The sequence below is a fragment of the Lithobates pipiens genome, unplaced genomic scaffold, assembly GCF_037356315.1.
Source record: "Lithobates pipiens isolate NorthernLeopardFrog02 unplaced genomic scaffold, aLitPip1_a1.2 Scaffold_3, whole genome shotgun sequence".
NCBI classification, from domain to species: Eukaryota; Metazoa; Chordata; class Amphibia; order Anura; family Ranidae; genus Lithobates; species Lithobates pipiens.
This window is the reverse complement of record NW_027507790.1, coordinates 128,607,415-128,623,267: the sequence shown is the minus strand read 5'-3', so window position 1 is coordinate 128,623,267 and position 15,853 is coordinate 128,607,415. Positions and strand designations below refer to the sequence as shown.

The 15,853-nt window shown below is 42.9% G+C and overlaps 1 protein-coding gene across 2 annotated transcripts in view; it reads right to left on the bottom strand.

The window, feature by feature from the left end:
* Positions 1–15,853, bottom strand: part of EPB41L4A (erythrocyte membrane protein band 4.1 like 4A) — a 385,559-nt gene that overhangs the window by 263,146 nt on the left and 106,560 nt on the right. The window contains exon 2 of one of the 2 annotated variants that reach the window (XM_077462290.1): positions 15,100–15,204. The exons of the other annotated variant lie outside the window; for it this stretch is intronic. Within the exon in view, the coding sequence (XP_077318416.1) occupies positions 15,100–15,204 (105 nt within the window). The remainder of the gene's footprint in view (positions 1–15,099; positions 15,205–15,853) is intronic. 2 annotated transcript variants of the gene reach the window in all.

The window sequence follows — 15,853 nt, the reverse complement described above, 5'->3', positions numbered from 1 at the left end:
TGGTGTTCCATCTGCTTCTGCCTCTGATGCTTAGTGGAAAACTGGGTTGCTCTGTAATTTTGTCCCCTTAGTTTACCCACAGTGTGCCTCTGACTATTGAAGGGCATTTCAGCAGGCACATTTCGTCTCTGCAGATGCTCAATCTCCCATAAGACCCACTGACTGAATCTCACCCAAGACTCAGGACTTTTAGCTAACGGTAAACAGTAAAGCTGGTCATACACATCTAGATTCAGCCTGTGGACTATTTGAAAGAAATCAGATTCCTTCATCTATGTGATACAGCATGGATGGATGAATCTCCTGCTGCGGCAATTGTATTCTGACAGCCACCATCACTGGCTGTTAGAATTCCCAAATAGTACCTACATCTGACTGGATGAGGATGCTGTATCATTTTTGGGTGGAAATGAGCTGACAAGCCCACCCACTGATTAAATATCCTTCACTAGTGAAATAATCAGTGTATGGACAGCTTAAGTTGCTGTGGTGTTCTCAGCTGACTTGTTGTGTTCATTATTGTTGTAGGTGTTCTGTATAATCCCTTGGAAAGAATGCCCAGACTGGTGTCTGTGCAGTATGATCTGGGTTGCAAACACATGCAACACAGAGCATCAGTTTATTGTCTTCTACTGTTCACATTTAGACAAAAGCTGTGTGCAGGAGTGTATTTACCACAAAGCAAACTCAGTGTTTCTCTGGGGTGGCATTATTTAGGGGGGCGGCCAACTCTCTTGTAATAGCAATCAGAGCAGCTTACTAGCTGCTCGATTGCTTTTACAAGCAGTGGGAGGGGACATACTTCCGCAGCTCTCCTGGGCTCTCCCGTCCCACCAGGAGACCCGAGCGGCCAGCTGGCGCATCCGCCAACTGGCCGGACAGCCAAGCAAAGCTGGGATTGTAACAGTAAACCAGAAGCGACGACATGACATCACTTTCAGTTGACACAAGAACCATCAGCGCCAGTTTTGAAAAATCAAAAGCATTCAAAAACACAGATCTTGGTGTTTTGAATGCTTTTAAGTGCAGAGGAGGGATTTGGGACCCCAGATCTCTCCATAAAGAGTACCTGTCACTGCCTATTGCTGTCACAAGGATGTTTAAAATCTTTGTGACAGCAATGAAAGTGATACAAAAATAAAGCAACAATGTAAAAAAATACATTAATTAATCATTTAAAAAAATAAAGTAGAGTGCTCCCATCTTCCCCCGCTCGCACGCAAAGGTGTCGGTTACGCACGCACAGTGGGCAGTAATTCTAGCACCAGATCTCCTCTGAGCTTTTCTTGTGTTAAAGGTGCCAATAATGGCCGACAATAAATTCATATTTATTTAAATTCATGATATTAATTTAAAAGTCAAATATAATACAATTATATATAAAAATGTATATATTTTTAAAAAACTGTAATTTTTGGTTTTCGGCCAAGTGCATCCTGAATTTTCGGTTTCGGCATCAAAATTTCCATTTGCTACACTTCTAAATATTAAGTTCTGTCTTTAATTTTCCTCATACAAATTACAAATTCACAACAAAGAGCTTAAATATCACAGAGGTGGTTTCACAAGGAAGTATCCTTAAAGTGTGCAGTCAGACCTGGGTCAATGTGTCTCCACCCAAGGAAACCAGACTTTGTCAAGTTTGGTAAGGCAGCCTCTACTTTTATACGTGGGCTTGTATAGTGGTAGGACAGTGTTTATTAGGAACTTCTATTTATAAAGGGTTGGAGAAGCAGGGGATCGCCACTGAAGCACAATCGCTTCCCTTGCATAATAAAGTAACAAACCTAGCAGTGTTCTAGTGGCCTTTCGTGAGGTCAATGGGTCCACAAAGCCTAGCAGGCAGACAGTGGGCCAAAGGTATTTGGACACTAGTGAGAGTTAAAATAGCTTGCGTGATCTGGGACCAATAACTACTTATATCTGGACAAGTCCAGAAAACCAGCATTAGGGACAACAAATCACCAGCATGGGGTCAAAAGGACTGTTGAAAACCTAGCCTCTCGGGGGTAAGGTAACAATGGTGGGTGATCCTGAATTGGATAAGTCTATCTCTGGCTAAGACCAATTGCTGAAAAGGATAGTCCCAGACATCTTCTCAGTCATCATTATCCAAGTTGGGGACATCTAGAGACCACTTTTCTCTACATTCATTTAATCCTTGTGAGGTGGGCTGAGCCTTGTATAATGTAGCATGGGCTGCTGACAAGGGCTCCTGTCAATGTGCTATTTAGGTGCAAGGATAGACAATTCTGGCACCAAATCATTGTGCATCCTATTTTTAAAATGTCACATAGCAATTTATACTAGTATCAGCATCCTGTCACCAACTTCAAACATTGCAGGTAAAACCACAGAACAAGCAAGCATTTTAAAGCCTTACTTGCAACCTTTTATGTAGCAGTGTCCTGGTGCTGTGACATCAAACAAGATGGAGGCTCCCAGCAATGGCCTCAGGGGTTAAGAGTGTCTACAAAGCAGAGGCTTGTACGGTTACCAAACATACATAAACAGGACATATCGTTGTACACATATAGTTTTATAGAAAGATTGTTATTGAAATAATGGTCTGATGACAGTGTCTCTTTAAGTCCTACTGGGCAGTCTAATATCATATGGGCCTATATAGTAACAAATCACAGTTGGCAAGTCAGGTAACTCATAACAACCGTTCTGCAACCAAGACTCTACAGATTTTAGATGTCTGAAAAATGTAATCTAAATGACTGCCTTACCTCATTGCAACTCTTTGTACTGCCTTATCAAATAAATGTCATGGTACTCTTATGAACTAGGAAACAGTTCTGTGATTAGGTATTTATTGCTCCAAAGTTGAAAAGCTAAAGTGGTTTCTGCTAGGTTTATCTGCCATCAGAGTGCAATCAACTTGGGAAGTGACCCTCATTGTCGGTTTTGCCAAGAACTTTGACATAACTCAGGCTGTACAATCATGCTGTGCCACAAATGACAATTAAACTGTCAGCAGAAACATTTACAGCATGAAGCATGGGAAGCAGAACAAATGAAGGAAACCATCGTTTCTAATGGGACTTCCAAATGCTCAATGAAAAGGCACACTTATCTTTTCAGCAGTGGTGTGTCAAACAAATATCACTACTTATGCCTGTATTTTACATAAAAAAATATATTTTTTTAAATTTTATATGCACTATTTATCTGTCACAAGGTTGATTTGCTTATGTCTACAGTAAGACCCCATACACACCATACAACTTTTGTTGCCTCATTTCCTTTATGTACACACGACCGGACTTTTCAACTGACTTGGTCCGGCGGACCAGCAGATGGACTTTGCAGCTGAGGTCCACCGGACTTTCAAATGAACAGACTTGGCCACATGCGACCACTCCAAAAGTCAGACGGATTCGAACGTGATGACTTAGAATAAGGAAGTTCATAGCCAGTAGTCAATAGCTGCCCTAGTGTCGGTTTTAGTCCGTCGGACGAGCACACAGACGAAACGGATTGTCCGCTAAAAGCCGAGTCCGGCTTCAAATAAATTTGAAGCCAGTCTTATTTCTAGATCCGCTGGACTTATGGGAAGAAAAAGTCCACTGGAGCCCACACACGATTGAATTGTCCGACGGACTCTGGTCCGCTGGAAAGTCCGATCGTGTGTACGCGGCATTAGATTCACCAAAACCATGTAGTGCAAGAGACTGCCTGATTGCACACAAATTGAAACTCTTAACCACTTGCAGACCGGACCATTTTGCTGGTCAAAGACCAGACCACTTTTTGTGATTCGGCACTGCGTGGCTTTAACTGACAATTGCGCGGTCGTGCGACGTGGCTCCCAAACAAAATTGACGTCCTTTTTTTCCCACAAATAGAGCTTTCTTTTGGTGGTATTTGATCACCCCTGCGGTTTTTATGTTTTGCGCTATAAACAAAAATAGAGCGACAATTTTGAAAAAAACGCATTATTTTTTGCTTTTTGTTATAATAAATATCCCCCAAAAATATATAAAAAAAACATTTTTTTCCCTCAGTTTAGGCCGATACGTATTCTTCTACATATTTTTGGTAAAAAAAAATCACGATAAGCGATTATTGATTGGTTTGCGCAAAAGTTATAGCGTTTACAAAATAGGGATAGTTTTATAGCATTTTTATTAATAATTTTTTTTTTTTTTTTTTTTTACTAGTAATGGCGGTGATCAGCGATTTTTTATTGTGACTGCGACATTGTGGGGGACCCATCGGACATTTTTGACACATTTTTGGGACCATTGTCATTTAGACAGTAATTACTGCTATATAAATGCAGTGATTCCTGTGTAAATGACACTGGCAGTGAAGGGGTTAACCAGTGGGTGGCAGTGTAGGGGTTAAGTGTTCCTAGGGGTGTGTTACTAACTGTGGGGGGGTTGGGCTTTCATTTAGTGAACACTGATCTCTGCTCCAATCACATGGAGCAGAGATCAGCGTCACTAGTTGCTAGGCAGAATGGAGAAATGCTGTTTACACGGCATTTCCTCCATTCGGCCGCTCCGTGAGACGATCGCGGGGATGCCCGCGGCGATCGAGTCCGCGGGTCCCGCGACCGGACTCACAGGGGTCCCGACCAACGCGGGAGCGTGCCGCCGGCGGCGCGCTCCCGATGGCAGGGCGGCATTGAATATTGGATGTACCTGTACACCAATATGCCTGCCCGTGCCATTCATTTGACGTACATCGTCGTGCGCTGGTTGGGAAGTGGTTAAAGAGGAACTGCAGTCTGCTCACATAATTTGTAATAAAAACATCTTTGCCATTTAGAAGCTTCCCTCCAACCACTTTGCATATTATTTTATATATACTGTGATTCTGTACTTGCCAAATATGCTGCAGAAATCTCCCTCCACTAAGTATGGCTGCATCCATTTTAACTGTGGGCAGCTGAAGCAGCTGCCTGTTCACTTCCTGCATTTACACAGACACACATAGGCACTCCTCCAGCCCTGAAGCTCTCATTGGCCCACTTATGACTCATCCCCCTCCCTTCCTGGCAAACTCTCACAAGAGTGAGAGAGAGCTGTACATGATATCATATGCCTAGGCTCTTTACCAGACAAGAAACAGGAAGTGGGCCGTATAAGGTATTTACTGGCAGAAAAAAAATGTTAAAACAACAAGGGCAGACAATTTAATAGATGGAAAGTTTAAGAGATTACTGATTGTCCACTTTAAGGTTTGACCTTATATTATATGGTTTTGGTAAAAAATGAAGGAAAAAAATCTTCTGAATGGTGGATAGCGTGCATTCAGCTTAAAGCAGGGATGGCAGAGGCGGAGCACATCCACCCATACATCATGTGACTTGGTAACACATTTTTGAGAACTCTAATGCCCCATACACACGGTCGGACATTCCGACCACAAAATCCGTCTGATTTTTTCCGACGGATTTTGGGCCAAACTTGTCTTGCATACACATGGTCGCACAAAGTTGTCGGAAAATCCGATCGTTCGGAACGAGGTGACGTCAAACACATACGTCAGGAGTATAAACGGGGCAGTAACCAATAGCTTTCGTCTCTTAGTTTATTCTGAGCATGCGTGGCACTTTGTCCATCGGAATTGTCGGAATTTAAACAATTGGATTTTGTTGTCGGAAAATTTTAGATCCTGCTCTCAAACTTTGTGCGTCGGAAAATCCGACGGAAAAAGTCAGATGGAACCCACACATGATCGGATTTTCCCACAACATAATCCGATCGGACTTTTTCCATCTGAATTTCCAACCATGTGTATGGGGCATAAGGGTCCATGCACATTTGCTCATAGTGGCTCATCTTGCACAAGAGTTTATCAGCGTTTATGGGCATTTGCTTTTAAAAGCATTTTTTTCCAAAACATTCCCCTTTGCTAATTTTTCACTATAATCAATGTACACTTGAAAATGCCGAACACTCTTAAGCACCACATTTAAGTGCGTTTATGTTTTTTTATCTTATGATGTTTGTTTTTTTTCCTCCTTAAAATGCTCCTCTGCAAACATGCCTGTAAAAGCCCTAATGTGCATGGACAAAGAGGTTAACATAGAGCTGCTTATATAGGCTGAAGAAAAAAAATGCCAAAAGTCTGTATAACCACTTGCCGACTGCATAACATACCATAGTTATATGGCGGCATAGTAGCTCTCCTGTCATAGTCCCACTATAAGTCGCTGATCGCCACCATTGCTAGTATAAAAAACAAATAAATAAAAATTCCAGTATATATATCATAGTTGGGAGACGCTATAACAGTGATGGCGAACCTTGGCACCCCAGATGTTTTGGAACTACATTTCCCATGATTCTCATGCATGCTGCAGTGTAGTTGAGCATCATGGGAAATGTAGTTCCAAAACATCTGGGGCGCCAAGGTTCGCCATCACTGCGCTATAACGTTCGTGTAAACCAATCAATATATGCTTTTTGGGATTTTTTTTTACAAAAAATATGTAGCAGAATACATATTGGCCTAAACTTATGAAGAAATTCGATTTTTAAATTTTTTTTGTTGGATATGTTTTATAGTAGTTTAACCTCTTGCCGACCAGCCGCTGTCATTTTACTGTGGCAGATCGGCACGGTCCTGCGAACCTTCGTAGTTATACGATGGCTCACAGGATTGGGACGCCCTCGTGCCTGCTGCACAGCGGGGGTTCCGATGCTTGTGGCTGAAGGTCGCGATGACTGCCAGCCACGCGCGATCGCGAGCACGAGAGGCAGAACAGGGACGAGTGTGTCTCTGAAATCGTGGCCGAAATCGCAACTGACTGTGGGAGTGAAATCGTGTGAGTTCACAGTGTGAACCTGGACTTACAGGCATTTGAGCTTTTATTTCAGCTTGAAGCTTGTACTTTTTTGGGCTCTTTTGCACATTTTTATTGAGCTTCTTTGAGCACCTTTGAGCTTCTTTAAGCTTATTTGAGCAAAGCATTTTTTTCACAAACATTCCCCTCTGCTAATTTTTCCTATTTATTCTGTGTGTTTTCGAGCTTCTTTGAGGTTTTTCATGCTTTTTTATGTTCTTTTGTGCTTTTTTGCACCTTTTCAAGGGCACTTAGGCATCTTTGCTGCTCAAAAAAGATCCTCTTATGCCGCGTACACACGATCAAATTGTCCGGCGCACTGCATTTCACCGGACAATCTGATCGTGTGTGGGCTTCAGCTGACTTTTTCAGCAGACAATACGTTCGTAAGTATGCTAGTCCGGCGGACTAAGAATGACGCATGCTCAGAAGCAAGTATGAAAAGGAAGCTATTGGCTACTGGCTGTTGAACTTCCTTTTTCTAGTCCCGTCGTACGTGCTGTACGTCATTGCGCTAGCAATCGCCGGACTTTCCGTGCATCCGTGTGTGGCCAAGTCCGTTCGGTAGAAAATCTGCCGGACTATCCGCCAGATTGTTTGCCGGACTAAGTATGCCGGACAATTCGATCATGTGTACGCGGCTTCAGAAATGTGTTTGGGTATATGTGTGTGAATGATTATGGTATAAACATTATAGGGCTGCAACTAACGATTATTTTCATAATCGATTAGTTGGCCGATTAGTGTTTCGATTAATCAACAGGATAAAATCATTAAAAAAAATGTTTACGTTTATTTCAAATAATAATGAAAAAACTGAGTGCTACACTCAAACTGCATCACAACATAATTACTAAGGTAAATTCCTCATTCATTACTGACAATGCAGTGAGGGGGCTGGCCCTGAATGGGAGAGGGGACTATACTAGAGGGTGGGAGGGAGGAAGCTAGTTTGGAGACCAGGCGTTAGAGGGAGTAGGTTGGGAAGGAGGGAGTTTGGAAGAGAGGAATTTGGGAGAGGAACCGGACCAGAGGGGGTTGCAATAGAAAGGGAGTTTGATTGGACAAGGGACCAGACCCAAAAGGGGGGGAGTGGGCTGGGGCAAGGGACCAGACCAAAGTGGGCTGGAGGAACTGGAGCGGAGTGTGGGAAGGAGAGGTGGTGGCTCCGGACTGGATTGTGGATGGGAGAAGTCTGTGTATACCTCAAACTGACACCAATGATGGTTCACTATTCCTCCCAGAAACACCAATGATGGGGCACTATTCCCCCCAGGAACACCAATGATGGGGCACTATCCCCCCCAGGAACACCAATGATAGGGTTCTACCCTCCCCCAGGAACACCAATGATGGGGCACTCCCCCCCTGAAACACCAATGGGCATTATTTCCCCCAGAAATACCTATGGTGAGGCACTATCCCCCCCCCCCCCCCCCCCCGGAACACCAATGACAGGGCACTATTTCCCCCAGAAATACCTATGGTGAGGCACTACCGCCCCCCCCCCCCGGACAACAATGATGGGGCACTGTCCCCCCCCCCCCCCCGAGAGCAACAATGAGGGGGCACTAGTTTTTCCCTCCAGAAATACTTATGATGGGGCACTTGTCCTCCCAGAAATACCAAAATGAATGCTTTGCCAAGTTCACTCACTTACTGTATTTAAAAAAGCAAGTCGCTACCTTATATCGCAGCTCGGCGCTCACATGACCACCTGCTTCTATCCTCTCTCTCTCTTTCCTCAAGGCAGCAAAGCAGGAGGAGCTGAGAATACCACGCTGACATCAGCAGAGAGGAGAGGAGGGGAGAGGTGGACTTGCCCGGTCACATGAGCGCCACTATGAGAAAGATAAACAGAGGCGTCGGCTTGTACACAGGGGATTGTATTGGGGATTGTAACACTCAGACAGAGGCAGGACTGAAAGGCAGGGAGGAAGGTGAGTGCTGAAAACGATTTTCATTATCGATTAATCGTTTCAGCCCTAAAACATTACATTGGAAACATCTTCAAGGAAAAGGATTGACGTAAATGGCTAAATACACATTCATAAATAAATGAGTACCCATGTCGATTTTTTTAGGGCGCAGCAGGGAAATCCCATGACTCAGCACAGAATGAACTGTCACTATGATAAATAAGCAGCCTTTAGCACATGGCTAATCATCATGCAAATAATAGGCCTCCTCAGATGCCCTGCAACATCAAGCATGGCTAGAATTCCACACAATTAGCCATATGCTTTTCAGGCAAACATATGATAGATTGCTTTGACAATTGAATTTCCTGTCCATCTTGTTTCTAAGAGGGAAACATCTGGAAGGGTGCCACAGTTCATCGCTCTGCACATCGCTTCACAAAAAGAAAGCTTTCTGAAAGACTAAAATAACTCACAACTATAGACATTTCATTACTTGAAAATATACATTAAATTTACTAACTCTCCTAAAGCAGAAATGCAGGTAAATAGTTATACAGTATATACAGCTAAATTGTAAATGAGCGTTCTTCCCTGGAAAATAATTCATCATTTTGTTATGGCATTCCTATGATTCAGGCCCCCTAATGACGCGTACACACGACCGGACTTTTTCGACGGACTAGGTCCGACGGTCTTCCCGATGGACTTTCGGCAGATGTCCAACAGACTTTTTGAACTAAATAGACATGGCCACACACGACTGGACTAAGTCTGTTCGAAAGTACATTAGTTTTGAATGTGATGACGTAAATGGGACTAAACAAGGAAGTTCAATAGCTAATAGCCAAAAGCTGCCCTTGCGTCGTATTTGGTCCGTCGGACTAGCACACAGACGAACGGTTTTCCCGATTTTTATAGATTTGAAACATGTTTTATTTCTAGGTCCTTCTGACTTTTGGGGAAAAAAAGTCCACTGGAGCCCACACACAAACGAATTGTTCAATGGAATCCGGTCTGCCGGACCAAGTCTGCCGGAAAGTCCGATCGTGTGTACGCGGCATTACAGATAGCATAGACAGGCCATAAGACCTTCCTGCAGACTACAATGCATTTGAGAATAACAGCCTGGTTTAGGACCCGCCGGTTTTTATGATTAGCCAAAGAAGGAGCAATTAGGTTATCACTCCTCTATCTTCCTGTGAAGAAGCTTTATTTAAGAAACAGCACTATGTAATATAATAGAGCCCTGACATGTGGCAATGTGTGCCCTTGACTCCTCAATCTAAATGCTGCTGTGCATTGGATCTAGACATATTGGGAGTAAATCTACCATCATAACTGATGATATGAGTGGCTGAGATAGATTTGGGCAAAATTGGGCCTTAGAAAAGGTAGCAGATTCTGTTTCTTGTATTTCTTGCAATTGCTACAGAGAAGCCACCCAATATGCATCAGACACCAAGTATCTACAAGTGCATCTTCCTATGAGAAGTAACAGACAGGTGCACAGCTTTGACCAATTGTCCAATCTCCCAGCGGGAGAATGAAGACTGTAGCTGGCCCTTTGGGCATCCACCTGGTCCTAGGCTTTTGGGTAGGTTCCTTTGTGGATGATCTGACTCTGCAGAGTGGGCATTGGCTGATCTTAAAATATCAGGGCAACAAAGCACTTGTTCAACTCCAGTGGGATGGGCCTACCTCTGGAATTTAAAGTCACTAGAATTTTGCAGAAGGCCATAGCATGTGTAGGCTTTTCAGACAGATAGTTATCATGATGACAAATTCCTTTAATTATGTTGTTGTCTTAGGAAAAAGCCAAGATGGTGGTCAGAAGATTCAGCAGCTGAATGATTACTTTTCTGGATTATCACAAATCAAACAGGCATGCTTGACCAACCAAACATGTACATGTTTTACTGGCTCTAGTTTCAATATTTTGAGACAAAAAACAATAACTGAGGAAAATGCATGCTAGACAGTTGATTCTTTCATGAGATGTTTAAAGTGTTAGTAACCCCACAACAGTAAAATCGGTCTGCATATGCCATAAATCATGTTTGTTATACTCACTGTGGAACCTATGGGGTTAATCATCTGCATTGTGTAAAAAGGCTGTTTGATCCTGTCTTCTCTGATCCTCCCCTTCTTTTGCTGTCCCCAATGCATCTGCTGATAGAACAGAACCCTAGGATGCACTCTGCACCTGCTCAGTTTGGTGTGTATTGCTAAAAAGTTTTTTGTTTGGGAGGGTGCATGTGATCAGCACAGGGTCAATCAGCATTGTCCAGACAGAGGGTCAGGGATATGCAACATTATAGGGCAGTCAGAGGAGAGTGAAAACTCCTCCTACATGCTTTAACCAGTGCTCAGCTGGACACTGATAGAAGTCACAAGACTGCTATATACTGCTCATGAGAAAGGGTATTTAGCAGGTTATATTTACTAAAATAATTGCATTTCCATGTTCTGTGGGAGACCGGATATTGTGACTGCAGGGTCACTTTTGGGCTAAAAAATAGCACCTGTAAAGCGCCTGAAAAACACCTCCCCTACAGTCCCAGTGTGAAAGCCTGAGTGCTTTCCCACTGGGGAACTGCGCTGGCAGGACGTTAAAAAATGTCCCGCAAGCAGTATCTTTGGGGCGTTCCTGCTAATTGAAATCAATGGGCAACACTGCAGAAGCAACTGCAAAGCGCTTCCGCAGCGGCACTACACGGGTGCATTTAACCCTTTATATGTGCGCTAGCAGGGGGGGGTTAAAAGAGCCCCACTAGCGACAGAATAGCGCCACTAAAATTACGGTAAAAGGCTGCTAAGACTAGCAGTGTTTTACCTTCAATGTCCCCCCCGCCCCAGTGTGAAAGGGGTTTTGGTGGGGGACTAAGTTAGACAGATGTGCTTAAGCTTTGGCTTATTCTCATATAAAGTTTTTTTGAAATACTTTACAAAGCCATTAGTCAATCTAGAGTGAACCTAAGCTTTCTCGGTAGCCTAAGTGATTTTACAGTCCCAACCTCCACCAAGCTCTGTTCAGCAGCCAGCGCCAGAGCACAGCTGTGGCCTTGTATCACATAGCAGCTATCAAAGGGTGACGATCCATGGGATATAACTACAGGAAAAAATCACTGCTGACATTCTACTTCCATAGTTATCTCTTCTCCCCAGCCTGCTGATTGGACAATGAATAAGCATCCCTGTGTTATCCTTCCCTATAAGCATGTTCACAGAATTAAAAAATACAGTACAGTCTATGACCCTGTGGTGTCAACAAATATGTACAGTATATAGAACATGGAGCACAGCACTAATGCCCTTGGGTGTTTATCTCAGGAGTCATTGGGTTAATATACACTTTACAAGACCTGTGTCTTCCCTTGCTGTCTGTTCAGTAATGAGCAAGCATGTTCTGTGTCTTTGGTGTCTCACAAGCATTCAAATGGGAAACCAAGGTGACTGCGAGGGCAAAGGTCTCACCAGTGGCTTCAGAATCAAGCATTAACAATACCTGTGCCTATGTGGGTTTTCTCTGTGTACTCCGCTTTCCTCCCATATTCCAAACACATGTTAATAGGTTAACCACTTCAGCCCCGGACCATTTTGCTGGCCAAAGACCAGACCACTTTTTGCAATTCGGCAATGCGTTGCTTTAACTGACAATTGCGCGGTCATGCGACGTGGCTCCCAAACAAAATTGACGTCCTTTTTTTCCCACAAATAGAGCTTTCTTTTGGTGGTATTTGATCACCCCTGCGGTTTTTATTTTTTGCGCTATAAACAAAAATAGAGCGACAATTTTGAAAAAAACGCATTATATTTAACTTTTTGTTATAATAATTGCCTGCCTGTGCCATTCTGCCGACGTACGTCGGTGTGCGCTGGTCAGGAACTGGTTAATTGGATTAAAATTGTCAAAATTGGCCCTAGATTGTGTATATATGTGATTTAGGAACAGTGGCAGCCCGTCCATAGAGAGAGCACGGGCACTGCCCCCCTTATCCATGTGTCTGGCCCCCTGATCTACATATCAGGGCGAAGGATCATGGATTCAAATGCAAGGTGGGTGTTTTTTGGAGCACCTGATTAGAGTCAGAGGCTCTAATAGGCTTCAAAAAAAGGTGGCCTCGGAGCACAGAGCATTGCTCTCCGAGTCCACCCAGTTGTGTGACGATAAGGAATGAATTTTTGCTATTTTCACACTAAAGCCAACACCAATCAGGAGGCAGGTCCTGAAACCTGTTTTCCAATTGGATGCCTAGCGCTTTGGTGTAAGAAGAGGCACATGGCTGAGGAAGCTTGAGGAGTGGACACTGGAGCCGCCGCTGCCCGCACTCCAGGAGAGGAGACCAAGAGAGGACACCAAAGCCCCGCCACACGAGCAGGTAAGTGCCCGTTGTTTGTTTGCCCCCCCCCCCCCCAATAAGAACCCACCAGCTGCCACTGTTTAGGAACCTTAGATTGTACGCTTCTTGAGGGTAGGGACTGATGTGATGTATGCGCTGCGTAAATTGACAGAGCTATATAAGTACCTGTAATAAATAGATAAAACAAAAATGTATATTTTGCAGAAAATTATATGTGGATTCCCTTAGCAAACTGGATACACTTCCTGAGCAAAGAGGTCAGAACCCACAACCATAAAAAAAAAAAAAAACTGTGTACAGACTTTTTTAACAACCACATCAAAAATAAATATCAGGGGCATGGAATCTGGGGTCTTCTAAGGGGTCAGTCAGAGATACAGATCAACAGCATAGAATCTGAAGTTTACTAGTCTACACAGATGTCACAACACACCAGTTAAGTTTAAATTGGCACCAAATAAGGTGAAATTGTCCAGATCTGTTTGAATTATTTAATCATGGGGGGGGATCCAACTTTTCAATAAACAGGTACCAGAAAAATTGTTGTTTAAACCGTGTAACCATCAGGATACTAGACCTATATTCTGGTCAAGGCCTGCTTGGCAGGTGCAAAAATGACGGTTAGAAGACTAAATTGGTCGAGAATACAGTTAAGTGGTTTAAAACTCCATTCAGCTTCATTGAGATTTTTTGGGGGTGCTGGGGGAACAGTATAAATGAAAACATCCTAGTCAAAAACAAAACTCTTTGATTCTTGGGCAGTCCCAGCATATGTGTACTAAAGTGCCAGCTGCTCCACAACCCTGTAGATAACAGTCCAAAATTCTCCAAACAAATGAACCAATCTATGGGGTACCGTATATCATCTAAGCAATCATTTATAGTTGGCCTCAATAAATGATGAGTTCAGCATTCAGTGTGCTAATGGGACCCAAGGGAACTACCCAAATACTTTTTCCATTGGAAAACATAAGGTGAAAGACATACTGTACTAAGTCACTCTCCTGAAAGGAACCATAGATTGAGGATACTAAACCTTTGGAGAGAGGTTTGTAAAGGCATACATATGTTAGAGGCAAATTTGTATGTTTCAAAACAGATTGCATGTAGTTTTGAAATGTAATATATCAATACATTTCTGCACAGGGAGCATGATACAAGGATGGTAACAAAGAGAAGCTTAGGATATTAAAAGTTAGCAAGTTATATGCCCAAAAGAGGCCTGCTCTGGTCTACAATGAGAATCCACATGGCTTTTCATATCCTGGGGTAAGAGGGGTTGTTAGTGAGGGTTGCAAGGGGGCATATGGTACAATATTCTTTATGGATATTTCACAAAATCCCATATTTTCAATGAATGTTTGAGCACCGGACTTGTAAAATGATTCCATAGACCATGAGTGAACCATAGAACCTTCATGGGCACTACCAAATATGCTTCAATGTTGACCAAAATTAGAGGGACGATTTGTGATGGTTAATAGTACTAAATGATATGTGGAATCGCCAGTCTCCTCTTGGACTTGGTATGAAATAGGACCTTTTTAAAGACTATTAGCCTAGAATCATGCCAAATAAACCTGAGATGCCTGCTGGATTGACATTGGAATATGCAATGACATCTAGACAGGGACAGCAAGTAAGGAAGCAATGTAATTTTCATGGAAGCTATCCTGCTCAACCAAGATACCGGGTACTTCTTCCAAGATTCAAGGGTGGATGTCCTTTTTCTCAGAAGAGGTGTGTAACTGGCTGCATAAGAACTAAATGCTTTCACCCATTGCAAAACTACATATATGTTTTAGTATTTAGATGCGTGAAATGCAATATATATATTAAATGAAATATGCAAGTACATTTCTGAAAAGAAACAGAACATATGACAAGGTGCTATTAGTAATATATATATTTAGATTCCTGAAGCCTTAACTGAACTGAGGTACATATGGACAATGGGTATCACAGAGAAAAACGTTATGGTTGGACAGGCAGAATGTCCAAAGTCACTCACCGTCTGATGATTTCTGTCACAGTAGCGGAGCCCAAAGTAATCAATCTCCACAAGGTTTAGATGACGGAATACGTAGTCCAGGACAACTGAGCCTTTCGTTGACTTCTGTGGGAAAGAATTTACAGAATCTATTGAGGAAAATATTGTGGGTTGTCAGTGTCATTCATGCGTTCACTAGGGCTTTGTGAGAAAAGAGGGGATGTTTTATTGACCCGGAGCTACGTTTGGCCTGCTCACAGCAAGAAACTATGGGCTTTGTGCTCCTAGCTTGTATTCACTTTACAATAGGCATGAAACACAAACAAAGGTGCTGCTTTTGTGCTTCACTGCTGGGCCTGACAATTGACATCTCTCTGTTTAAGTGCGTTCTCTTTCCCATTCTATAAACTCACATGTTCAGGCACAAAAACACCTGCTGCTGCACTGCTGCATGAGGGTTCTATGAATGGAGCCTGTGAAGAGCCTGGCATGACCACATTCTTAAAATGAAAATAAATACTACTAGGAGCTTTAAATATATTATGAAAATTCAACATGGTAACGCTTTAGGAAAAGAAGCTAACAGCAAACAGATTCTATAGAGCTGCTTGTGTTTCAGTCATTCCAGCATATTAGACCTAATACACTCTTATACTAAAAGCATACTATTGGTCAAAATGTCTAATGATATACACTATGGACTTAGACCTTGTGCACACGTCGGAGATTCCAACAACTAAATCCGTCAGAGTAATTCCGACGGATTAATTCCAGA